Below are 27,565 nucleotides of genomic sequence, written 5' to 3'. Positions count from 1 at the left end.
AGAAGTGTACTTCAAATGCATACTCCAAATGCGCCGTCGATTTCCCCAAATATCAAGCGTGCTCCGGTGCACGCTTCGTGGTCCCATATATCCCACAATTCATAGCGCGGCGGTGGGTGTGGATAATTTTGCCGCAAAATATGGCAGAAGGGAGCGGCCAAGAGTGAACTGTCAGAAGTAAGTACTGAACATGACGTCACTTAATTATGTGCGAATGTTTAATAATGAAGAACATTAAAACATTACTGTTGGCCACATGTCGGCAAAGTTGTGTGACATTAGTGATGTTTGTACTTTCAGCATTAACTTGGTTTTAAAGCCTATATATATATATATATATCATAATAATCTGACAATAATATAATATTGGCCATATTATATTTACATTACCACAGTGAGGTGATTTTAGTCTCATGAACAACATTAGCTAATTGTTATTTACTAACTAATCTTGAAATAACTGTTCAGTACAGAAATGAAGCCCAACAATCATGTTTTACAGTCCCGTGGTCTCAGCCTCAGATACTCAACTAATCAAAGTGATGTCATGACAAAACATTTTTCTCCTTCATTTCTGTCAAACAAAGCTGTATGTAACGTTTCTCGCAGTTAGTATCATGGTTGCTAGGCAACCTGAACAGCGCAACGAAGGGCTAGACCGTCCCATTTCACAAGCCTCTCACTTCCGCACTTCTCGTACTTATAGTACGCGCCGTACGTAGTACGCGTAGTGCACGTACTTCAAGTGTGCACACCCTGAATTGGGACACAGCCACAGACTCACATGCAGGCATTGCAACAGAGGGAACAAAGACATGGGACCAGGGCAGACAGACACTGACTGGACACGGGGATATAGCAACTAAGGATTACACAGAGACATAAACCATAAGACATAACTCTAACGAAGAAACCAAAGAATAGAAATGATAAATAATACAATAAAGTCAAAACCCTGGGTCAACGACCCAGGCGTCCTAACATTATTACTCAGATACAGTGAAGATTTTTGAACATGAAAGTTATTTGTAGTTGTGGTTGCTCGTTTTCCTTTTGTTTTGCTTTGTTCATTTGTCTCTTTTAATTCTATGTTGTTGTACTTTTTCAACATGTTCAAAATAAAGATTCAATCAATCAATCAAGATTGACAGGAAAGTGGAGGGAAAGACATGCGGCAAAGGGCCGGCTCCTCTCAGCTATGTGGCATTTGGTCGCCTGCTCAACTGACGCCTAAATCGCCAAATATTGTTATCTATCTAAAAAAATCCTATATCAGTTTGGCACTAGACAATATGACAGTTTTGTGTTTGTTTTTTTTTAAGAAAAAAAGCAAAAATACTTAAAACACGTTACCATTTCTAAACTTATAAACTACACTCAAATTAAGGGATGGATTTACAAAGTATATTTGAAGTTAATGGAGAAAATGTGCTCTTTCTTTAGGTGGTAAATCCAAAGAAGAAAGGAAAGAAGAAAAAATATCTCAACTCTGGAACAGTAAGGAATGATTTCTGAACTAGATTTGAAATATGGCACTCTTATTGTGTCAGACAGAATAACTTTGTTACATCATCGACAGCGCTTGAGCTGACTGAGGTGTTATCACCTACAGGTAACCCTCCTGTCATTCCTGGTGGACACTGAAGTCACCTTCCTGGACTACATCAAAGGAGGGTAGGTCAATGACTATGCAATCACCGAGCCCGCTCTGAGAGGCGGGGGTTGCAGTTTTTAATGAGAATTGACATGCTGGGTGTGCTCGTCGCTGCTTGGATAACGGCCCCATCACTGCTCAGTGTCTGCAATGTGCCAAAGATAATGATCCCTCAGTGTGAGTGAATCAGATGGAAAAAAAGTGCATTTGCATGTGAGAGGAAGAAAGTGAAAGGTGGAGAGGGAGAGACTGACAGATGGGCTGACCTGAAGTCAAGTACACAGAGTTCAGGCTCTGAAGCGCGCGTGTGTGTCCTTGTGTGTAATCTTGTATTGTGTTTCGGCACTTGCCCGAGCCCCGTGCCGTCGTGTGTGCTCGTTTGTGTGTCTCTGTGCATGTGCTTATGTATGTGTGTTGCTCAGGAGGGTTGACCGCGTGCACCCAGGCATGGTGGAAATGCTCGCCCACACACTCTGCTTTCATTAGACTCACAAACAAGAGGACATTAGACACAGACATTAGATTCACTGTCAACGGGGAGAAAAGTGTGTGTGTGTTTGTGTGTGTGTGTGTCTGCAAAGTTGCGAGTATTCCTCTTTTCCTGCTGCCTTTGGAAATCGGAAGGGGACACAAATTGATTTTTTCTCTTCTGCACAAAACTAAAATGTAATTTTTCAACTACAGTACAACTAGTAGCAACTAGAGATGGACCGATCCAATATTACGTATCTGTATCGGTCCGATACTGACCTAAATTACTGGATCGGATATCTGAGAGAAATAAAAAAATGTAATCGATCCATTAAATATCAAAAAAGCACCTCACGGCGTAACTCGGCTCATAACCGTAGCACATTGCAGCAGTATGCATCACGTGATAGAGCGGCTGTGGCATGCACCTGTCAGCGGTCTGGTTAAGCATTTGGAGCCTCGCTACCAAACTGCCACAAAGTTTTCCCAGAGAGAAGTAAAGCAAGTGTGTAAGTTCATCTCTGAATGTTTGTAAACATTCCAGCGTTAAGCTTAACAACCGATATATGGAGCGACTGCCTCTTCTTGCTGCTACTTGAAATCATGAAACTGATCAATGATCAGCTGATCGGCTTTTCTGTCGCGAGTCCGTCTCTCTTGTTTGTTTTTGGCCCACTTCGCGCCAGAAAGAGGAAACCAGCGGCTGAACAACAGCAGCACGTTTGAGCTTGATAAGCTGTTGTTAGAATTTATTTAATATTATTTTCTACACCAGGATCTTTTTCTACGTAGCTGACGGCTGGTAACTGTGCAGGGGCGGATCTAGCAAAGTTTAGCCACGGGGGCTGATAGGGCATGAACAGGGAAAAGGGGGCACAAAGACATACTTTTCTTTCTTGTTCTCATTTAAAATGTCGAGCTTTTAATAAATAATTATCTGAATCTTACACCCAAAGTTTTAATCTGATGTAAACTGTATAGAAGTCCATTACTGTATATAGTAACTATTAAGTCTAATATACCCTAGTAAGCTATAGTACTTTTTCCTTTGGGAAGATACCATCTGTGCAGTCTGCAGTTCTGTTGAAGGAAGATGTTGAATCTATTTAACTATTCTTGAAAAATAATTGATTTTTGTGCATTTTGTTTCACACTGCATCAAATTAAAGTTGATTACGTCGATTAAGCATCATAAGGTGGTTCCCTATTTTTTTTTTTTTTTTTTTTTTTGCTGGGAGTTTGCAACCCTATTAGTTAGGTTGCTTAATATTTCTGCTAAGTACTCTTTAAAATACCAGAATAGGGAGGATGGAGCAGGTTTAACTTTATTAGATTGATCAGTTTTGCTGAACTATGAAATATTTTGGGTGCAGTGTATTTTTTGCATACAGGTATTCAATTCAATTCAATTCAATTCAATTTTATTTATATAGCGCCAAATCACAACAAATGTCGCCTCAAGGCGCTTCATAGATACAGAGAAAAGCCCAACAATCATATGACCCCCTATGAGCAAGCACTTTGGCGACAGTGGGAAGGAAAAACTCCCTTTTAACAGGAAGAAACCTCCGGCAGAACCAGGCTCAGGGAGGGGCGGCCATCTGCTGCGACCGGTTGGGGTGAGAGAAGGAAGACAGGATAAAGACATGCTGTGGAAGAGAGACAGAGATTAATAACAGATACGATTCAATACAGAGAGGTCTGTTAATACATAGTGAGTGAGAAAGGTGACTGGAAAGGAAAAACTCAATGCATCATGGGAATCCCCCGGCAGCCTACATCTATTGCAGCATAACTAAGGGAGGATTCAGGGTCACCTGGTCCAGCCCTAACTATATGCTTTAGCAAAAAGGAAGGTTTTAAGCCTAATCTTAAAAGTAGAGATAGTGTCTGTCTCCTGAATCCAAACTGGAAGCTGGTTCCACAGAAGAGGGGCCTGAAAACTGAAGGCTCTCCCTCCCATTCTACTTTTAAATACTCTAGGAACAACAAGTAGGCCTGCAGAGCGGGAGCGAAGTGCTCTAATAGGGTGATATGGTACTACAAGGTCATTAAGATAAGATGGGGCCTGATTATTTAAGACCTTGTATGTGAGGAGCAGGATTTTGAATTCAATTCTGGATTTAACAGGAAGCCAATGAAGGGAAGCCAAAACAGGAGAAATATGCTCTCTCCTTCTAGTCCCTGTCAGTACTCTTGCTGCAGCATTTTGGATTAGCTGAAGGCTTTTCAGTGAGTTTTTTGGACATCCTGATAATAATGAATTGCAGTAGTCTAGCCTGGAAGTAATAAATGCATGAACTAGTTTTTCAGCGTCACTCTGAGACAGGATATTTCTAATTTTAGAGATGTTGCGCAAATGGAAGAACGCAGTCTTACATATTTGTTTAATATGTGCGTTGAAGGACATATCCTGGTCAAAAATGACTCCAAGGTTCCTCACAGTGTTACTGGAGGCCAAGGTAATGCCATCCAGAGTAAGAATCTGGTTAGATACCATATTTCTAAGCTTTTCAGCGCCGAGTACAATGACCTCAGTTTTATCTGAGTTAAGAAGCAGAAAGTTAGTGGCCATCCAAGTCTTTATGTCTTTAAGACATTCCTGCAGTTTAACTAATTGGTGTGTGTTATCTGGCTTCATGGACAGATAGAGCTGGGTGTCATCTGCATAGCAGTGAAAATGTATGCTATGTCTTCTAATGATGCTGCCTAGGGGAAGCATGTATAATGTAAACAGAATTGGTCCTAGCACCGAACCCTGTGGAACTCCATAATTAACCTCAGTGTGTGAAGAGGACTCTCCATTTACATGCACAAATTGGAGTCTATTAGATAGATATGATACAAACCACTGCAGTGCAATACCTGTAATACCTACAGCATGTTCTAATCGCTCTAATAGAATATTATGGTCAACAGTATCGAATGCTGCACTAAGGTCAAGAAGGACAAGCACAGAGATGAGTCCACTATCAGAGGCCATAAGAAGATCATTTGTAACCTTCAATAAAGCTGTTTCTGTGCTGTGATGAACTCTGAAACCTGACTGAAACTCTTCAAATAAACCATTCCTCTGCAGATGATCTGTTAGCTGTTTGACAACTACTCTTTCAAGGATTTTTGATATGAAAGGAAGGTTGGAGATTGGCCTATAATTAGCTAAGACTGCTGGGTCTAGAGATGGCTTTTTGAGTAAAGGTTTAACTGCAGCCACCTTGAAGGCCTGTGGTACATAGCCGATTATTAGAGATAGGTTGATCATATATAAGATCGAAGAATTAATCAATGGCAGGACTTCTTTGAGCAGTTTTGTAGGAATGGGGTCTAAAAGACACGTTGATGGTTTGGAGGAAGTAATTATTGAAGTTAACTCAGAAAGATCGATTGGAAAAAAAGAGTCTAACTTAACATCAATGAAACTAAGAGTAGCTGTAGATAATATTACATCTGTGGGATGATTATTGGTAATTTTTTCTCTAATGATAAAAATTTTATTTGTGAAGAAGTTCATGAAGTCATCACTAGTTAACGTTAAAGGGATGGTTGGCTCAACAGAGCTCTGACTTTTTGTCAGCCTGGCTACAGTGCTGAAGAGAAACCTGGGGTTGTTCTTATTTTCTTCAATCAGTGATGAGTAGTAAGCTGTTCTGGCTTTGCGGAGGGCTTTCTTATAAAGCAACAAACTATTTCTCCAGGCTAAATGATGATCCTCTAAATTTGTGACACGCCATTTCCTCTCCAGATTACGAGTCATCTGCTTTAGGGTACGTGTTTGAGAATTATACCACGGGGTCAGGTACTTCTGATTAGAGACCTTAGTTTTCACTGGAGCTACAGTATCCAGAGTCGTACGTAGTGAGGAGGTGAAATTATTAACAAGATAATCGACCTCTGTTGGGGTAGCGTTCAGATAGCTGCTCTGCTCTGTGTTGGTACAGGGCATTGACGATGATAACAGTGGCTGGATTATATTCTTAAACTTAGTTACAGCGCTTTCAGAAAGACATCTACTTTGATAAAGTCCACTCTCCACTGCTGCGTAATCAATTATTGTAAATGTAAATGTTATCAAGAAATGATCAGACAGGACAGGGTTTTCAGGAAACACTGTTAAATGTTCAGTTTCTATGCCATATGTTAAAACAAGATCTAGAGTGTGATTAAAGTGGTGGGTGGGTTCTTTTACATTTTGAGAGAAACCAATTGAGTCTAACAACAGATTAAATGCCATGTTGAGGCTGTCATTTTTAGCATCTACATGGATGTTAAAATCACCCACAATAATTATTTTATCTGAGCTCAGAACTAAATTAGATATAAAGTCTGAGAAATCAGACAGAAACTCTGTGTAAGGCCCAGGTGGACGATAGATGATAACAAGTAAGACTGGTTTCTGAGTTTCACAGCTGGGGTGGACAATGCTAAGCATCAGGCTTTCAAATGAATTAAAAGTCTGTCTTGGTCTTTCATTAATTAATAGACTGGTGTGAAAAATTGCTGCCACACCACCCCCTCGACCTGTGCTTCGAGATTTCTGGTAGTTAGAATGACTCGGGGGTGTTGATTCATTTAAACTAACATAATCATCCTGCTGCAACCAGGTTTCTGTAAGGCAGAGTAAATCAATTTGTTGATCAATTATTAAGTCATGTACTAACAGAGACTTGGAGGAGAGAGACCTAATATTTAATAATCCACATTTCACTGTTTTACTCTTTGGTTCAGATGTGGATACTGTATTGTTCTTTCTTTGTGATTGTTTAAGTTGTTTGTTGCTGGTTTTTAGTTTGTTTTTTGTCTTTTTGGAAGCAGACACAGTCTCTATGGAGATGGGTTTTTGGGTGGGTAGCAGGAGGAGAGAAGCTGCAGAGAGGCGTGTAAGACTGCAACTCTGCTTCCTGGTCCCAACTCTGGATAGTCATGTTTTGAGGGGTTTAATAAATTTGTCGATATTTCTAGAAATGAGAGCTGCTCCATCCAAAGTGGGATGGATGCCATCTCTCCTAACAAGACCAGGTTTCCTCCAGAAGGTTTGCCAATTATCTATGAAGCCCACATCGTTTCTGGGACACCACTCAGACAGCCAGCAATTTAAGGAGAACATGCGGCTAAACATGTCACTCCTGGTCTGATTGGGGAGGGGACCAGAGAAAACTACAGAGTCCGACATTGTTTTGGCAAAGTTACACACCGATTCAATATTGATTTTAGTGACCTCCGATTGGCGTAACCGGGTGTCATTACTGCCGACGTGAATTATGATTTTATTGAATTTACGTTTACCCTTAGCCAGCAGTTTTAAATTTCCTTCAATGTCGCCTGCTCTGGCCCCTGGAAGACAATTGACTATGGTTGCCGGTGTCTCTAGCTTCACATGTCTGAGAACAGAGTCACCAATTACCAGAGTTTGACCCCTGGCGGGTGTGTCACCGAGTGGGGAAAAACGGTTAGACACATGAACGGGTTGGTGGTGTACCTGGGGCTTCTGTTTAGGACTACGCTTCCTTCTCACCGTTACCCAGCCTTTCCCCAGCTGCTTGGGGTCTGCCGGGGAACAGCTAGCGGGGCCTACGCTATCTTCGGCTGCACCAGCTACAGGGGCCTGGCTAGCTAAGGGTGAGAGCAGGGTGCAAAGCCGAGTCTCCAATTCAGTAATCCTGGCCTCCAGAGCTGCAAATATGCTACATTTGTTACAGATATCATTACTGCTAAAGGAGGCCGAGGAGTAACTAAACATCTGACACAATGAGCAAGAAAGTGCAGAAGGGACAGGTGAAGTAGCCATGGTGCTAACGGGTCGGCTACGAGCTAAGCTAGCGAAACAGTACAGAGACAGTGAGTGAATACTTTAAATTAGGTAGTGAGTACACAGAAAGTGTGCTTCGGATGAAGCACGTGAAGATTATACTGTGAAAAAAGAATGTATTTAAAAGTTGTTAATTAAACTGCTAAGCAAATAAGCTACTCAGAAACACCACTGTGTTTGAGCAGGAACAGGAAGCGATACTATACCACAGAGCGAGCGAGCGAACACCAAGTGACAGCCAAGGCCCTGTCACTTGGTATAACAGAATAGCTTTAGTGTTTTGTTTTGTTTTTTAACTTGAGTTTGAACTTATACAAAATGCAGCAAGATATTTAAAAAAAAAACAGTTTTTTTGATTACAAAACAAACTATATCGGATTCATATCGGTATCGGCCGATATCCAAATTTATGATATCTGTATCGGACATAAAAAAGTGGTATCGTGCCATCTCTAGTAGCAACTCCCCAAAAACCCTGATTACATTAAAATCTTCATCCTCATTAAAACTTCAGAAATCTTTAATCAAAGTTTAAAGTAGCCCAATTAGACTTTAATGTTCAAAAATGTAAAACTTTTACTGCAGAGCCTCTTTTCTGCTTCTTTTGCCCTCCACGAGCCGTCAGCTGCTAACAGAAAGCTTAAGACATTTTGTCCATACCATTTATAGAAGGATCATTTTACATCTAAATATAGCTGAAATCACAGCTGAGCCATTTGCCTAAACTTAGTGAATGGTGATTTCTTTCTCAGAAGTCATCGCTGTTATAACATTAGTATTTTAGCTGAGCAGAGTAGCAAAAAGGGCTTCAAAGTGACAGCTGGCTTATATTAGTCCTAATGGCTGTGTTTGTGTCACTGCTTCATGGTCATTTCATCTGACAGCAGAAACAGAAAAATATGGAAATGAGAGCACTTTTATTGGGAACTCAAGTGTATTAAAATATAGTACATGTGAGCATAAGGGAGTGGGAGAGAAGCAAATGTAGGGTAATGTAATCTGTACGGGCCAAATACTGAATCTAAAGGAAGTTTACTATTGTTTTGGGGACATTGCTATCACAATAAAAGCCAGCAGTTTGGTCTTCAGCTCCTTGGATGCTGGAAGTACAAGAAAACTGGCTACTTTGTTCTGTTCTCTGTCAACATGATCCCACACTGCTTCAACAATGTTGCGACTGATAGTGTTCCATCCTTCTATCCAGGTATGCTTTGATTGCATTGGTAGTGTGTTTGGGATCATTGTGATGCTGAAAAATGAAGTTGTTTCCAATCAGAAGCTTCCAAGATGGTATTGTATGGTGAATCAAAATCTGATGCTACTTTCCTGTTTATAATTCCATGAATCCTCATAAGATCACCAAACCTTGACAAAAAAAATCCTCTTTTACTACTAACTTGGGAAAATACTGGAATGTTGCAAAACCTCATTTTTGTTCTCATCGCGAGACTACTTTAAGACTGGATTCATGTTTAAGTTCATTGTTATGCTTCATGAATACATGTTTGACTGGTATGAATCCTCTCTGATTGTATTGTGATTGGATGACCTTCTAATGAAATAATCCCAACCATAAACATTTGGCCTTTCAGATCCTCTGTGGTGCCTGCTTTTCACATTTTTTCGTCTTCAACCCCTCTAGCAGCTCCCCCCATTTAAACTTCACAAGGAAATAGCTGTCAGTGTCAATTTCTTAGTTTTTACAACAAACATATTCACAGTTATTAAACGGTAACTTTTGCTTTCATTTGAATTACGGCTTCTTTCGTATGGCTTGTTGCCTGTGAGTTCCCCCCGGGCCCATTCGCAGACAGGAAACCAAGCTGTGTGGGGAAAGAAAGAATCAAAATGTTCTTGTAAATAAAATGGACTTTTAGCCATTTTAGTCTTAAGGTTTTTTTTGTGTTGGTGTTATTAGAGAGGTTTTTGTCTATCACAATTTACAGAATGAGAGACGCAGCTTCTGGGAAAAGCTGATAAATTGAAACTCAACTGGCCAGAGTTGATTTTTGATCTGTTTCTTCGGAGCATCAATAGCCCCAATTCCAGGCAAATCATTCATAAGCTTCTCTTATAATAATAACACATAAAATGCCATCAAGATAATAAAATTAGCCAGTCACAGTGCATACTAACACACATCACAGCCAAGTGCAGAATCCTTGTTTTGTTGTGCCAGTCCATTCCCGTTAGCCACCTCTCTATTTTCAGGTCTGGTTTCTTTTAGTCTTCTGCAGTCTGCAAGATATTACATGATGGCAGGTTTAGATTTATTTATTTATGTGCAAACAACAAAAGTCTGCTTGTTTTTACTGCACTACAAAACTACATTTAAAAAGCACAAAGAAAGAAAATGAATGTTTAGAAAATGTAGTGATATTCCCTTGGGAATAACAAGAGTGAGCTGGGGGTGGTTTGTGCTCTCTGAGTGCTTCTTGTTTCAGTCCTCAGTTTGGCATTTCCAGATCTGATTTTACCCAATTCTGCTGTTAATTTCTGAATCATGCCAAAGCCAAAAGAGCCTTAAGTAAGTGCTCTTCCTTTTTCTTTTTATGTTTTCTTGTTAAACGTTCTGAAGTTGGATACATTTTAGACTCTGCCTCCTCTCAGTTTTACGTCAATCCCTCTGTGTCTAAATTTATTCAGGATTCAACCGCTCATGTGCCGTCTAATCCCTCGGCATTATTCAGACCTCTCTTTTTCATCCTCCTCTCTTAGCCACTGGGCCATGGTCATTTGATTCTCATGCTTTACATATCAGACTTAATTCTGATGTCATCCTCTCTGTACCTCAAGCCTTAATGACCCTGAGGTGCTCTTAGCTTCTAGCCAATCTCAGGCTCTAATAACTTCCTATACCAAGTCTCTATACCTCTCACTCTCCAATGTCAGATCTTCGCATCTCTCAAATTTCACCATCTAGTCTTCAATGGCCCTGAGCAAATCACAGACTCTCGTTTCCCTCTTTTTGACTTTCAATAATCTTTTAGTCAATCTCAGTCTTTCAAAGCTCTCCACATCCAATTTTAGGTCTTCACATTTCCCCAGTTGCATGCTCTCGTACCTCTCCGTCAGCCTGTTAAGGCACTGAGCCAATCATAGCACCTTATTTCCTTTTTATTTTCTGGCTTTTGGCAATGTATAGCCAATCACAAGCTCTCATATATCCCATACACTCTCTGACAGCCTCTAGCCAATCAGGCTTTCATTTCTCCCTTTCCTTGTGAATGGGCTGTTAGTCTTTCTCCCAAACTTCCTTCTTCTCTTTTCTAGATTCACCTTCTTTTTTATTTTTACATGCTCTTGTTTGCATCATTTCCCCAAGTTCAGTGTGTGCTAGGTAGCTTTGTTATCATACGAGCTGAAACTTCTTTGCCATGGAAAAAGGGTCCTGTCGTGGATCCTTTCCCTCCATCCGGGACTACCCAGCGGGATTTTGCTAACTCCTGATTTTGCAGTAAAATTAGTTTTTTTTTTCCTTATAATGTTTATTCATTAACTTTTTAATTAGCTGGCTATAATACGCTATACTGACTGAATGCTGCAAAATCGGACCAGTCTAGACATTTGTTTTTAGTCAGTTTGTGAAATCTTTGGCAGTTTGTGGAATATTATTTGCACAATTAGAGTTTTCACACAAATTGTGATGCATTAACAAACAGATTCTAACAGATGCCTAATTATATTTGACAAGTCTTTCTCGATATTTTTTATTTTTTTTCTCTGCATTAAAGAGAATCCTCTTGCCTCTGATCCTCACACTCTTATTTTGAAAGTTCAGTTGCTGCTAACCAGGTGGCTCCACCCCTTACAATAACCTGTTTCCACACCGGCTGGCTTGGATCTGAAAATAGATCTATTGTCCTCGGTTTTACTGAGCTGCTAATTCAGAGACGATCTTGTCCCGCAGCCAGAGGGACTTCAACTCTTCACATCTTGGACTGCAGCTGTGCAGCTGGCACTGTCTTCTGCTCCAGAGATCCACCGCGAGCTTTTGGGGGTCACACTACCCAGAACCTGCTCCATGCAGCAATTCATGTACCAAGCAGAGCAGAAGAAAGAGTGCCAGCTGCAGTGCAAAGCAGTGGATTTCCAGTCTGTTTGTCTGAGAGGCAGCTGAGTTTATTGGTGTATGCATTAAATTTAAAAGTACAGTTTAATTGCTTTAAGAAAGCTTGTGGCTTTTTTGGTTCATACATATACATTCTCCACCCCAGAAGACATCTAAATTGCATTGGCATCAACAGACACCACTCTGCATTTAATCTTTGGTTATTGTCAACCGATCGCAGCACAAGCCAAAGGTCTCTTAGTGTTAAAATGCACCGACTACCATGTTTTTTATTGTTTTTTCCTTCCTGCTGTTGCAAGGGCTTGCTCATAGGGAGCATATTATTGTCTGATTTTTACCTTATAACATAAAGGGCTTCAACAACATGACCTTGCTGAAGTGATAGAGTTGGTACAGTTCCAAACCCTTGATAGAAGCCAGCACGTGTAATTGAACTTTTTAATGCATTTGAAGACACAACACTTAGCCAGTGAATTCTTCTGTACAAACCATATGCACAACTGAGTTCTGGTTACAGTCACATATGGAAATGGTTATTCAAAAGTAGTAAGTATAATCCCTGTATTTCTCATATTTGTGTAACGGGAGGCAGTTTAGTCATATATGAATGCTGGACGAGATCCATATTAGACGCACATACCGCATGTTTACTTGCTCTGTCACTAAACTGCTAATGGAGAAATCGCATCATCAAGTCTCCCTACAAACAAGACCGTGTTCCCAGCAGCACCGCAAGTCAGAGAGCACTTTGAAACTTGGCAGTGCTTTGGGAGCGTGAGCTGGATGCTCTTACACGCTTGTGTGACTAAATTAAGTGCCAAGTGCTGTCTCACTGTTTGAAACCTAAATGGACTGTAATGGTCCAGTTGCACTTACTCCAGTTGCATAATGGGCAGACCAGGTCTTTGTGGACAGACACACACTCAGCATGCACACTCAAACATAAAAATGTAAACACACCCATGTGTGCAAGCACAGGACACACAGCTATTTAGTTTCTCACACATTTCCTAGAAATCCTTACTGTGTCTCGGGCCGGATCAACTGGCTACAAAGGAATTTCTTTATCTGGTTTTCCCGTATCTCGCCTCAGTCCTCCCTCTGTCTCTCTTCCCACTGCTCTCATCTTCTGATTGATAGCTGTTTTTTTTGCAGCTTCATCCCAATCAGCTAATATTTCATTTGGACCTAATTAGGAACTTGATCTGCTGGCAACATTAGCATAAATGACTGATTTTCTTTTTGTGGAGGGAAAGCTTCAACTCATTCCAGAGCACTGCTGCTCTCAGTCTTTCCCTCATCCTTTTGATAAAGCATTAGTGCCACCCATGAATTTCAACAAAGAGGCCTCTCTTTGTGACTGCAAAGATAAAATGATGAATTGTTGGCTGTATCTTTCATTTTGAGTTGTGTCTTTGAAAGCAGCCCTGTCACTCATAGTGACAGATATTGTTTCCCCTTGTTGTGGTTTGTGAGTTGCACATTGAAACCAGAATAGAAGCAGGAGGGGGCTCTGCTTGAGAGGTTATCATTAGGTAGAGGAGCAGACATCAAGACAAAGATTGGTATTAAAAACCCTTGAAAGGGATGCCAACATTTGACTTTTGGGCGATGCACCTTGCAGATGAACAAGTCCAATATGCTTGCCAATAGCTGTGTTTGGCTAATTTAACAGATTTAATGCAAGTATGGGTTGTTTATCTCTGTTCTCGTCTCACTCGCTTTACCTCTTTTCCTCTCCTCTAGCCAGATGGACACTGTCCAACCAGCAACATCTGTTTGCATATCATCAGGAGAAGTCACATCACACAACCTCTGATGCTGTTTTTAGGCCACTCAGTGCACTCATGCATACATGGTTCCCACTGGCATTTGGGTATTACAGGAAAGTAGTTTTTCTGTGGACATTTTTTTAAAATGTTGGAACATTCTCACTTTTAGATAAAAAAAAAGTTCCAGTAACTGTATGACTTTCCTCAACTTTGTAAGTTTTTCTGGGTTTTAAAAAGAAACGCTAACGAGCGTTGGTGGCTTTTAGCCCCGTAGCTGCCAGAATTTAAGCGTGGTTTGCAGAGCTGCAGTCTGCAGTCTGTGCTGAATCTGCAATGAGTGAGCGTGCATTACTGCGTACATCTCAGTATTGTTTCACTTGTGTTTGCTAGTGTCAACCTTCTAAATCCATCTCAGCCTTTGCAACCACACTCCTGTATTTCCTGCCGTGTTGCTACCACGAGTGGATCAAGGACATAGTTTGACACCCTTGGCAGGACTGTGTTTTCGCCCTTAAAGGTTCTAAATTATTATTGTTTGGAGTGGGTGGGTGTGTTATGTACAGTGTTGGTCAAGTTACTTGAAAAAAGTAATCAGTAACTAATTACCGATTACTTCCCCAAAAAAGTAATCCCATTACTTTACTGATTACTTATTTTCAAAAGTAATTAGTTACTTAGTTACTTTTTAAAAACACGATTTACAACCTGAATAGGTGATAAAGCGATAGATCTTTCAACCCAATTCTACTTTTTCTGCATAATCATCATACAAAATGTAATCAAATGAAAAAGTCTGTTTTAAAAACTTGTTTTATTAGTTTTAATCTTTTATGCATCAAGCAAAAATTTAATTATATGCAACATTCTCTGACTGGAAGAAATTTGTTTAACATTTAAACTTATTTTCTGCACATTCCAGCACATAAAATATTTTTTGTGTGTGTTTACACTCACTCTTTTAAATAGATGCAAGTAAAACACAGCAGAAAATAAATAAAGTCAAAGACTCAGCGGTCCTGTAGCTCTATTTTCACCTGTAAAGCAGGAGTGGGGTAGGCGGATGTTTACCCTGGTGCAGGTGTGCCGCGGTCAGTGGAAGGATACGGCAGTTTCTCTGTGAGTTTCCCATTACGTGGTAGCGCACTCGGTGCTTGCTCGGAAGTTTAGGGGTTTTTTTTCGCTGTAAAATGAAGTTTTCTTCCCACGCACAACGGACACTAATGTTTTTGTCACTTTTTATGGAATCAAACTCAAAGTAAGGTCAGTACTTCCACGCTTTAAACGCTGCACGCTCATACTCTCTCCTGCACTCGATATATGATCCATTGTTGATCTGCACACAGCTGTTGTCTCCAACGTCGCACTTGCTTAGGTCACTGTCATGAGACATTCTCGCAAAAAAATCACGGTTTTAGTAACGCAGTAACGCAGCGTTCCTACGGGAGAGTAACGGTAATCTAATTACCGTTTTTGCAATAGTAATCCCTTACTTTACTCATTACCTGAAAAAAGTAATCAGACCATCTCTGGTTATGTACTGTATAATGTTGTATAAACAGTACAAGAGGCATTCCTCCTTTACCCCGAATGCTGCTGACATGCTACATATCTTATAGCCATAGTTATTACTTGTTGAACTCTAACAGAACATCGTGTCGAAAGAAGAAACCGTTGCGAGAAACACATTGTTGGGGTCCTCGAAAGTTTGCTACATGTTGTCACAGGATGATAAACAAAGGGTTTTAGTTATTTAACCTGTTACATTAAAAATTAAACAAAACTATACATTTAAAAAACAGAAAATGTTTTTGTAATTTTCAGTCACTACAAAAAAAAAACATGCTTAAGACTTCAATATGGAAAATTCCTTTATTTTAAAACGATACATTGTATCTTATTTTTATATTTTTTTCTACTGTGGATGGGTAACGCCCACAACCCACTGCTGTGCCAATACTGCTGAATGAATATTCCCAGATGTTTGTCAGGTGTATTTGTTCATACAGTACTGTCCATCTGCTGTGCGTAGCTGTGTACATCTCATTAATATTAAATAATGCATTGACTGAGACAAAAAAACAACAACAAAGCACTAACCCTGAATATTGCCTCACCTTTTCCCCCACTTTCCACATCCCACCTGTAGTGCGCAAAAAGGGAAAGTACAAAAAGTAAACATGCACCCCTGCAACAATTACATCAATAAAATCGTACAATTATCACAAAGTCAGACTGAACAAATACAACAGGGGATCTTTGTTCTGTTTTCAGTTATTTCGAGTCATGCTTTAGCAAGTAAACCCAAAAGTAAGACGTCTGCTGAAGTTTTGGGGGAATCTGACAAGAGGTGGGCATGTAGACTGACCAATAAAAATAAATAAATAATGACTTGATAAAGCTGCTAACAGCCTCGAAAAGGTTCAGGGAAGTGTGAATGATAAGGTTTAGTTTATAAGACAGGCTAAGCTCACAGCTCTTCTCCCTGTGCCGAAACTCAGTGATGTGATGTTGTGGTGAAGACCACTGCCTGTGAAAATCCCTTATCACGACTGCCAGAAAATCTTGTTTTTCAACCTGTTCTGCAGCAGTGCTCTGCTGCACATCTCCATTTGCTTGCCTTCAGTGCAAAAATGGCTGATAACTGCAGTTGGAAATATTCTACTAGTTATATCATTTATTTATTGCAGTTGCTGTGTGCTGATTTTTGGCACAAAAAAAGGTGTGAAGTGTGTGTGTTTTAAAACTATTTGTGTGTCGACTGACACTGACAGACAGAATGTAAGTCTAGACCAAGAAATATATCACGGAAACCAGCATGTTGCCTAACAACCTTCATGTCTTCACATTTAGATTTATACCTTTAGTCTGCAATCCAGAAATATCATCAAAAGCCAGTTAAACCGTTGTCTCGCTCGGATTTGTGTCTGGTTAATAGATGCTGAGCATGAAGCACAATTTCCGCTTAAATCTCAGAAACTCTGACGTCATTCGTATCCTGCTATTAACTGTAGATTTTGCAGCCCAAAATATTCCCAGTCAAACTGTGGAGGTTTGATAATGCTAATCAATGAGAGTGACTCAACGATTGCAACTCACTTCTGAAAAGGACTCAGCCAATATTCCTCATTTTGGAGCTTCTGATGTTGTCCCTGCTTTTGTTGTTATTTTCTTGGCAGCTTTAAAATTGCACATCATAGTTCTGACTCATCTGATGCAATGAGATGACTACTAATGTTTCACCGAGATGTGTTAAACTGGGAATTGCATTCCTCCTTTTCTGCCATTCCCTTTTTGTTATTTATTACTACCGGTTGCCTGTTTACTGGGACAAAATTTGACTTCATCTGTCAGATTTTTATGACGCAGAGTGAAATAAGGTGAGCAGTAAAGAGAGAAAACATAATTTAAGCTGGTGGTCTGATGCTTTGCCTTTAGGAGGCAAGGCCCTCCTGTACTTGCATCAGAAAAAAGGCACTTTTTCCTTGATATTGCTACTAATTTGGGTTAAATATAGTATAAATATAACAGGTCAAAAACTAGTTATCAATATACAGTGAAGGCACTTGAGTAAACCACCTCATCTTGTTATACTGCTCAGCTACGAGTGATTTGCAGCTACTTTGCTGGACTATGTTGCTACATAGTTTCTACATTGCTCCAAATATCGATTTCATTCTGTAAATAGAAGTATGAAGCAGGTAAGCAAATGACGGATTTACCATCATTTCAATCTTTCGTGCTACCAGGGTGACACTAAGCATTAGAAAGTATAACGACATATATCACAGCACACAAAGACGCAATGATTTCGATCAGCTCCACCTACACAGTCTAAGGCTATGTTCACACTGCAGGCGAAAGCGCATCAAATCCGATTTTTTTTTACCCTATGCGACCCATATCCGATCATGGTATGACAGTGTGAACGGCGCCAATTTTCAAATCCGATCTGGGTCACTTTCGTATGTGGTACTGAATCCGATACATATCCGATGTTTTAGAAAGCGACTGTTTGAACGGTCATGTCGCTTTAAATCCGTCTTTTACGTCACTGACACAAGACAGACGCCAATTATCAGCGCCCGAGAAGACATCGCGAACGCTTCCTGGCCATCCAGTGAAACTGTTGGGAAGACAACGTGAACATTTTATTTGTACTTTTTATAATTATTAGGTTATCTACATTATTATGTAAATAACAAAATAACTTAAAGCACAAATTGGGAACCGTGAAGTCCGAAGTCTTTATATTAAGGCCATCAGTCAAACAATACTGTTGCTCTGGGTCTAAACAGAGCGCGTTGTGTGTGACGTCTTCTTTTGCGCATGCGGGCCGCTTTGAGCGTTCACACTAGAGCGCGTTTGCTGTCGCATTTTATTTGTAGTGTGAACAAGCAGACAAAAAAATCGGATTTGATCCAAAAATCGGAATTGAGCATTAAGACCTGCAGTGTGAACGTAGCCTAATTAATAAAAGCTGACTGGCAGCAACTGATCTTTTTCCCTTCATAGAAAAATCAGAGTGAACTTGCTTTTCCATGTAGTTTTTAAGCCCAAAGTGGAAAAACTTTGGTAATTTTTCACTAATACAATTTGTTTGTACACATGTCAGAGCCCCCCTGCCGTGTGGGCTGATCATTAAATGTGTCATGAACTTTTCGTCGCTCGCTCACTCTTCTTCTGCACCCCCCCGCGCAGCGCCAAAGATGATGAGCTGCTGGGTGTTTAAGACGTGTGTAAGGTAGACGAAGAGGCTTTTGTGTTTGTGTGTGCGGCAGCGAGGTGAGGATTGCTGTTGAAACAACCTGTAGTGGGCCTACAGAGCTCTTAACCACATCCTGTTCCTGCAGGTTCACAAGTTAAAAATGTTTCGATGAAGCGAGATGTGCCACTTTCTCATCCCGGGTGCCGTGGTGTGTTATTTCTCCTGGTCTTGTTCAGTCTTCCTCCATCTTCACTGCTTCCGCATTCTCTTAGATAACAACTTCCCAGTTGTTCACAAAACGAATCCAGCGACTTTAACTTTGAAGTAGACATTCATGATCTCTAAAGGATGAATCCTAATGTTTTTTGGTAATCCGCAGCTTTCCGACCGTTCACTGAAATATCACAGCTACTTGCTTGAGTGCCAGTATGAGGGAATTCGAAGCCTCTGAATTATGGGAGCGCTGGTGATCCAGTGCCATAATCTGGTCAGACGTTTTTAAACCGTCTCTATCTCTGTGTTTTTGTCCTTCAAGGACCCAGATTAACTTCACCGTGGCCATCGACTTCACAGCTTCCAATGGTGAGTCTTCTCATAAACACACATTTAGACACACAGAGTGCCCTGAATGCCCGGGGAGCATTTATTCAAATATATGCAGATGGGGGAATCAAGTGTTTCCTAATAGCCCTCTCCATCACACCTGGCGGTAATGTGCTATGATGGCCGTGATTAAAGGGCTGTGTTATCAATCTACCCTTGAGCTCAGTAGTAGGTGGACGATTGAGGCTGTTGAGCCGGTTCTGTTAAATGAAATAAAAACTCTTCAACTGTAGTTTTAATAAATGTGTTAGAGGCTGAAGTGCGCTTGATCTTGTCAGCCGATTACAAGTTTATTAAAAACAACCCACGCAGTGATATAAAAAGTCGCATACGGAGAGATAAAACAAAAAAAATAAGCAACACATTCTTGCCGCTGTAAGGTAATTAGGTTTAACTGAAGCTATCATGACTCAAGTGTTTTTCTACAAATTTACACATCATGAACCACTAGAGATTTATTGGATGGTTACTTTTGGACGAGCTCTCTGTGACAAAGATGTGCGAAAAATCAAGAAGTGGTAAAACAACATTTACAACTTCAAGCAGCTATTCTAGCAGTGATCATGGTTCCTGCAGCTTCTGACAATCCATGATGGCCCGGTCTGTTTTATGTGCTTGCTGGAAGGAAATCTCCGAATTTGGACTTAACTTACTTGTGATTTTGAAGATTCTGTCTCTGTCCACAACAGGTAACCCAGCCCAGCCCACCTCACTCCACTACATGAGCCCCTACCAGTTGAATACCTATGCCATGGCTCTGAAGGCAGTTGGAGAGATAATTCAGGACTACGACAGTGATAAGATGTTCCCTGCACTTGGCTTTGGAGCCAAACTGCCACCCGATGGACGAGTGTCCCATGAGTTTGCTTTGGTAAGTACAGGACTGAGACTTGTACCCTGCAATTAATGGAGAGTCATTTATAATAGGTGACCTATGATTAGTGTTGGAGGGAGCAAGAGAGGGAACGAGAGGAAAATTACTATTTCCCTAAAACAATTACACAAACACTTTAAAATTTATTCTATTCATTTGTATTCACACTGAACTGTTTTCACTTCACAAAGCTGGAAGGTAGATTCGTGGCTTTCCTGAATTATTCTAACGTGGTCGACAACACTGTACTGGTAAACAACCGTGGATGCTCTTTACTCTCCGGGTCGATTTGCTGCTTAGTGGTGTGCTTGACAGGTACTATGGAGATTTGCGTATTTGTAACACAGCAGTTGAGGAGTTTTCCAGCTAATTGACAGGCTCAGGTTTTAATGTCAGTTCTTTTACATTGTGGAATTTAATGCAGCTCCTGTCAACAAAAACACAACAAAATGTCTTCATTTACGAGAGTCTCAAATGTTCCCAGTCACACGGAAAAGTTGTGAGAAACGTTACATTTGAGTAACTCGAGGGTCATTCTAGCCTTTGAGGGTTGCATTTATTTACTGTGACCTTTCAACCATCCGTTCTAATGTTTTTCATGCAACCAGCCAAAATGTCAAAAGCAATATCAAATATGTCTTTAGTGTATATATGGTGTTGTTGACAATGAAAGCTGTTGCAACCAACAGTCTCAGAGTAAATCCTGCTGTCTTAAAGGTTCCTCGATATAAACTGGATAAACTGTCCTGACCAGTGCTGGTCAAGTTACTTGAAAAAAGTAATTGGTTACCAATTACTGATTACTTCTCCAAGAAAGTAATACTGATTACTTGTTTTCAAAGTAATTAGATACTTTCTTACTTAGTTACTTTTTAACCCTTTAAAACCTACCATAGAACCAAGTCCTCCAGAGCTTATATTATATTTTTATATGCTGTGGAGCCATTTTTGGGAGCATTTCAAGTTGCTATACATCAATACAACCATTATAGCCTAGATTTTAATAATATGTCTGCATTAAGTGCATATAAATTACATAAATTGCAAGAAAGTGCAATAAACTACAGAAAAATTGAAAATCGTTTTTGTTTTTTTAACATATATTTCTAGTTAGAGAAATTTAAGAGGCTTATCCCTCAAAACTGTAAATACAAAAAAGTTGCACAAAATAGTTTCCCACCACAGAAAATTTCTTTTAAGTGTCTTCATAGTTTTATTTTTGAAATACACCATTTTTTATACACTGCAGGAAAAATGAAAATAAATATTATAGTGCAAATTTGCAAAAAAGCAGCACATGCATCAAAATAAACTATTTCCAGCAGTGCAATATGAGTCCTAAGCATCCCAGAAACGACACAGAAAGTCATAAAGTCAAACATAACTTTTAAAAACACCAGTATAGGCTCATAAGGTCCTGATGGTAAAAAACAAAATGACGTCACTTCCGGTTTTGGGCAGGACATGGAGGACATGCGATAGTTCGCGCTGATGGACGTAGGAAGTGTTACAAACAGCTGATCGGGTCGGCAAACCGTGTTTCTGGAATATTATGTTTTTGTTGCTGCAAGTGCTTTTTATGCAGTTTTTGCAAAGCTATATGTGGAAGGAAACTGTGACCGAGGGCAAGCTGATGGCATAAGATGTAAGTACAACTCCTCCGGTTTCATATGCAAAAACAATTATTGCGCTAGCTCACGTGGTTGCAGTGCTACCGGGATTTAAAAATAGTTATGCAAAACGGAGCGTGCCCGCTCTGACCAGCTTTAAAGGGTTAAAAAATGATACACAACCTGAGTAAAGCAATAGACCTTTCAGCCGAATTCTATTTTTATGCATAATCTGTCAAATAAAATTTAATCAAAAGAAAAAGGTCTCTTTTAACTTTGTGCATCAAGCAAAATGTTATTATATGCAACTGTCTCTGACGTGAAGAAATTTGTTTAACATTTGAACCTATTTTCTGCATATTCCAGCTCATAAAATAAAATAATGTTTTGTGTTTACGCTCTTTCAAAAAGATGCAAGTAAAACACAGCAAAAATAAATAAAATCAAAGATTCAGCGGCACTGAGTGCTGTCGCTCTTAAATCTATTGTCACCTGTTTAGCAGGAGTGGAGCCGGTGGAGGTTTGTGCTGTGCCGCAGTGGTCATGTCAGTGGGGGGATCCGGGGGTTTCTCTGTGAATGCCACATTCCTGTGGCAGCGTGCTCGGTGCTTTCTCAGATTTGAAGTTTTAATTTTTCGCTGTAGAAAGAAGTTTTCTTGCCACGCAGAGCGTACGGCAGACGCTAATGTTTTTGTCAATTTTTACGGAATAAAACTCAAAGTGATGTAAGTACGCCCACGCTTTAAACGCTGCACGGTCGTACTCTCCATATTATCCGTTATTGATCTATCTAAAATCACGGTTTAGTAACGCAGTGTCCTTACGGGAAAGTAACAGTAATCTAGAATAGAATAGAATAATCCTTTAATTGTCCCACAAGGGGAAATTTGGTTGTAACAGCAGCCAGAAAGACACATATACAAACAAACAGTACACAGAACAGAAACATACACAATTTTTCTTACATATTTACATTAAGGACAATGGTTACTATAAACAGAGAGTACTGTACAGTTATTAAATTAAATAAAAATAACTACAGATAAGAAGCAAACCAGGTTGTAGTGCGAATCAGTTGATTAAATTATTGCAGTTACAGCGCAGATGTAAACATCTGTTTGTTGGGAGCAGTTCTGATTGTACAGTCTGACAGCTGCAGGGAGGAAGGACCTGCGGAAACGCTCCTTCATGCATCTAGGATGCAGCAGTCTGTCACTGAAGGAGCTCTACAGTTCAGCAACAATCTAATAAGCATCTAATTACCTTTTTTGCAATAGTAATCCCTTACTCTACTCGTTACTTGAAAAATGTAATCAGATTACAGTAATGCAAGTAACGCGTTACTGCCCATCTCTTGTCGTGACTGATGATACACTTACCTGCCACTTTGTTAGGTACACCTGTTCATGCGGATAAGCAGCCTGTTGAAGTTCAAAGTGAGCATCAGAATGAGGAAGAAAGGTGATTTTAATTACTTGTGGCGTGGTTGTTGTTGCCAAACGGATGGGATTTCCCCAAACATCCATCTGTAGAGAGTACATAAATGATTCACTTGCTTCTCCTCTTCCTGTGGCCCTGCTGAATACATCTCAAATCAATCATGGAAGGTAATCCCCTCTTCTTCTTTCCTCTGCAGAACGGGAACCCTCAGAACCCATATTGTGCAGGGATTGATGGTGTAATGGAAGCCTACTACCAGAGTCTTAAGTCGGTTCAGCTTTACGGCCCCACTAACTTCTCTCCTGTTATCAACCATGTGGCCAGGTAATACCCGTGCACCAGTGATTTTAAGTGTCTGATTTACATCTCTCGGTTTTTGCTTTTCTGTACGCCGAGCACGCTGTTTTACGCTGTCGTAATTGTCATCACTTCCTTTAAAATGAACTTCGTATCATTCGAGTACGCGTGAAAGAACGGAGAGTACATTTCACTCCGACACTCAACATGTGTGCTCAGATTTTCTGTAATGAGCTCTCTGAAGCAGATGTTTGCAATGTAGCTAAGAAGAGTTAGAGTGCAGGAGAAAAACCTCGGGACACAAACAGAGAAGGCGCCTGACGGATGATTGCGTGTTTGTTTGTGTCTGTGTACCGATGAGAACGTAATTTATGCTGCGGGGGAAGACGAGCAGGCGGACAATCAAGAGAAAGTCCTCCAAAAGAAAAATACATTAAGAATCTGTTCATGCAAGTACGTAATTATAGCGAGGTCTCTCGTCAGGTTGCTTTTCATATCTGGGAGATAATTTACTCACATCTTAATCGTGTACTTACACATACAAATAGAGCATAACACAGATACCTAACCAGCTTGTAATGAGTTCAGTTATGTAGTATTTGAGCCCTTTCCAACCCATTGGTCAGTCCCTTTGAGCAACATCAAGCTTAGCTTAGCTTAGCTTAGCATAAAGCCATGACGGTTCAATCATTGGCGCTCCAGTCTGCATCCCTTTGCATCCTTGGGCAACATACTGAACCCCAAGTTGCTCTCTGATGTGTGAATGTTAGAAAAAGGTGCCTGTAAGGTTACATAAGGCATGTTGTATAAACTGTTTTGAGTGCCCAAGTACAGCAGGAAAACTCCATAATTAGCCCAAAAGCACTACCTGTCACCAGGTTTTGGTGTGTGTTATCAAAGTCAAAGTCAAAGTAAACTTTATTGTCATCTCTGCTATATATAGTACAGAATATAGAGAGGCAGTTCAGTTCATTTCCATTCAGTGCAAAAGACAACAATAAATATAGAGAGAAATATATATATATATACACAGATAAGACTAAGGTAAAAGGATCAATAACAATTTACAATTTACAGGTTGAAGTGATTTAAAGTGACCATGAGCAGGATTGTCCATAGAGCAGCATCTGGGTTACAAAGGCAGTGGTATGTGGAGTGCAATAGCATAGCATCTTTATTTATAACGCACTTTACATCCAACAATGTTGACCAAAGTGCTACAAATATAAAACAGAGAGGAAACAGTTTAAATTACATATAAAATATCTTAAAATTAAAAATAATATAATTAATAAGAAAACATATTAAGAGACATCAACAAGTCCTGCTGTGCTAAAAGCCAAGATAAATAAATATGTTTTAAGACGTGATTTAAAAACAGATAAGGAAGGTGCCTGTCTAACATGTAAAGGCAACTCATTCCACAATTTTGGTGCTGCCACAGCAAACGCCCGATCCCCTCTGAGCCTACGATTAGTCCTGGGCACACTCAGGAGGAGCTGGTCTGCCGACCTGAGGGACCGGGAAGGTATGTATGGATGAAGAAGCTCAGAGAGGTACAGAGGGGCAGCACTGGACAAACATTTAAAAACAAATAAAAGCAGCTTAAAATGGATCCTAAAAAAAATAGAGTCAGTTAGTTAACAGTTTGTGTGGGTGTGTTTGTTGGGGGGAGTGGGAGAGCAGGTAGTGAGTTCAAGAGTCCGGTGGCTTGTGGGAAAAAGCTATCTCGCAGTCTGGAGGTTCAGGCCTTGATGCTTCGATGGCATCTGAAGATTGGAAGGAGAGAAAAAAGTCCATGTGAGGGGTCAAGCACGATCCAGGAGGCCTTACTGATGCAGCACTTGTGGAAGAAGTCCCGTAGCAGAGGGAGAGATGTTCCGATGATCTTGGCAGCTGCTTTAACAATCCGCTGTAGCTGGCGGAGGTTGCCGACTCTGCAATTGCTGAACCACACGGAGATGCAGCTGGTCACAGGTTATACACCCATGTGTCACATAAAATATTCAGTGGTTGTTGGGAAGTAAAAAAGTGTCCAAAGGAGACAGGGTGGCAAAGTTGGCATTAAATCAAAAGGTATTTATTATTGATTAAACTAAAGGAAACAGACAAACCGCCTTTACCATCAAGAGGAAGAGCAGCACACCAAAGTCTAGAAGCTGGCCACGAAGCAAAAGAGAACAAGTCAGACATGTTAAATGATTCAAAGACCGTCCTCTCCACCAAGGCGTGAGCAACCTCAAACACGCACACAGCTGTAAAGTGGAACTGGAAGTCCAGCAGAATCCAGCTGAGTGTCACGGGTTGTACTTGTGTTTATCTTGAGGAGATTTCTATGAATATTTCATTTAAAATATCATATTTTATTTCTAAAAGTAGGCCTGCCCAGCCCACAGACCAAAACATTATCTGTGGAAATGCAGCACAAACGTGAACCACAGTCATTTCAACTTGTGAAGAAACACATTGACTAGGACGGCCCTGTATCGGTGATAGAAAAGTCTGAGAGAACTCGCTCTTCCAAACGTTTCTTTTTGCATAAAGCATAAAATTCTCTCTTTCACTACCTTATTTTTCACATTATTTTGCCAATCTCCAAATATCTGTATGCTCACGAGGCAGCTCCACACCCTCTGCACTCTGTCACATTATTTGACAGCATACTGTCCCCAGGCTGTTAGAAGAGTCACCCTTGAACCCCTCTCACTAATTTGGAGTCATGAACAAAGATATCACGATGACTAGAAAAAGAGAGCATGTTTGTCCCATACTGGCTTCTCTTCTTTAGATTCATGTAAAGTAAAAACCTCAGCACGAGGTTTTGAATATCCAGGCCCAACTTATCTTAAAAACCTCATAGTACCATTTCACCCAGAGCGCTTCTCTCTGACTGCTGGATTGCTTGTAGGGATTTAAAAGTAGAATGGGACGCAGAGCTGTCAGGCCCCTCTTCTGTGGAACCAGCTCCCAGTTTGGATTGGGAGACAGACACCCTCTCTACTTTTAACCTCTTAAGCCCCAACGCCTAACCGATCTCCTGCCTTTTGCCCCTGTATCTGGAGCATTGGGGCTTAAAAGGTTAAGATTAGGCTTAAAACTTTCCTTTTTGATAAAGCTTATAGTTAGAGCTGGATCAGGTGACCCTAAATCCTCCCGTAATTACGCTGGAATTTTCACTTACTCTATTTTTAGACACCACTCTGCATTTCCACACCATGTTTTGTGTCTTGTGTCCCTCCATGAGCCTGTTCTGCTGGTTTCTTCTTGTTAATTTGAGATAAAGTATCTGAATTTTAGGAGCGGGACCACGCCTCCAAACACGCTCCTTCCGGTTCTCATCTATGTAGGTTCCCCAAGTCCTACACGCTGTTTGTTCTCGTTTACATGCCCCACCCTCCCTCCCCTTTTCACTTCTTTCACTTCTTCACTTCTGTGTAGTACTATGGGTAAACTATGGGGATCTGTCCCCAAACCGCAGCTCAATTCATGTCCAAGCCTTTCACCTTTATCTGCTGAACCGCTGTCAAACCTCAAATGAGGACATGGGCCCAGCGGGTGAAAAGGGAGTTTGTTGGGGTTTTCTCTGTATTTCTTGTAGGATCTTTTTTAAAGGGCTTTGAGGTGACTGTTGTTGTGATTTGGAACGATATGAATAAAATTTAACTGAATTGAATAGTAACAATAAGAAACAACACAGCTCTGTTACCCCTGACTCAGAGCCAGGCCAGTTATTTAAACAAAGTGAAGCTGACATTCTGTTTTATAACTCAATATTTAATAGAGGCTGTTCATTTTGCTGCTTTTGTTCTGTGCCTGAAATATTCTTCTCCTCAGTTCAAATAACAAACCCAATCAAAACTGCAGCATATGTGTATATATATATATATATATATATATATACATACACACACACACACACACACACACACACACACACACACACACACACACACACACACATATATATATATATATGTATGTGTGTGTATATGTATATATGTGTGTGTGTGTGTATATATATGTACACACACACACATATATACATATACATATATATATATATATGTATATATATATATATATATATATATATATATATATATATATATATATATATATATATATATATATATATATATATATGTATATATATATATTAGGGGTGCAACGATACACAAAATTCACGGTTCGGTTCAGTTCGATACTTTGGTGTCACGGTTCGATATTTTTTCGATACAAAAAAAAAAGTTCATGCCTTTTT

The 27,565-nt window shown here is 40.2% G+C and overlaps 1 protein-coding gene across 2 annotated transcripts in view; it reads left to right on the top strand.

The window, feature by feature from the left end:
* LOC146499732 (copine-8) overlaps nt 1-27,565 on the top strand; it is a 134,943-nt gene that overhangs the window by 94,191 nt on the left and 13,187 nt on the right. For both annotated transcript variants that reach the window (XM_085137749.1, XM_085137748.1), the window contains exons 12-16: nt 1,444-1,497; nt 1,613-1,674; nt 19,016-19,062; nt 19,773-19,954; nt 23,204-23,331. In XM_085137749.1, the coding sequence (XP_084993875.1) occupies nt 1,444-1,497; nt 1,613-1,674; nt 19,016-19,062; nt 19,773-19,954; nt 23,204-23,331 (473 nt within the window). The remainder of the gene's footprint in view (nt 1-1,443; nt 1,498-1,612; nt 1,675-19,015; nt 19,063-19,772; nt 19,955-23,203; nt 23,332-27,565) is intronic.

The sequence above is a fragment of the Neolamprologus multifasciatus genome, chromosome 17 (assembly GCF_963576455.1).
Source record: "Neolamprologus multifasciatus chromosome 17, fNeoMul1.2, whole genome shotgun sequence".
Classification (NCBI taxonomy): Eukaryota; Metazoa; Chordata; class Actinopteri; order Cichliformes; family Cichlidae; genus Neolamprologus; species Neolamprologus multifasciatus.
Note: the sequence above shows the minus strand (reverse complement) of the source record. Positions and strands in the feature narration are given on the sequence as shown.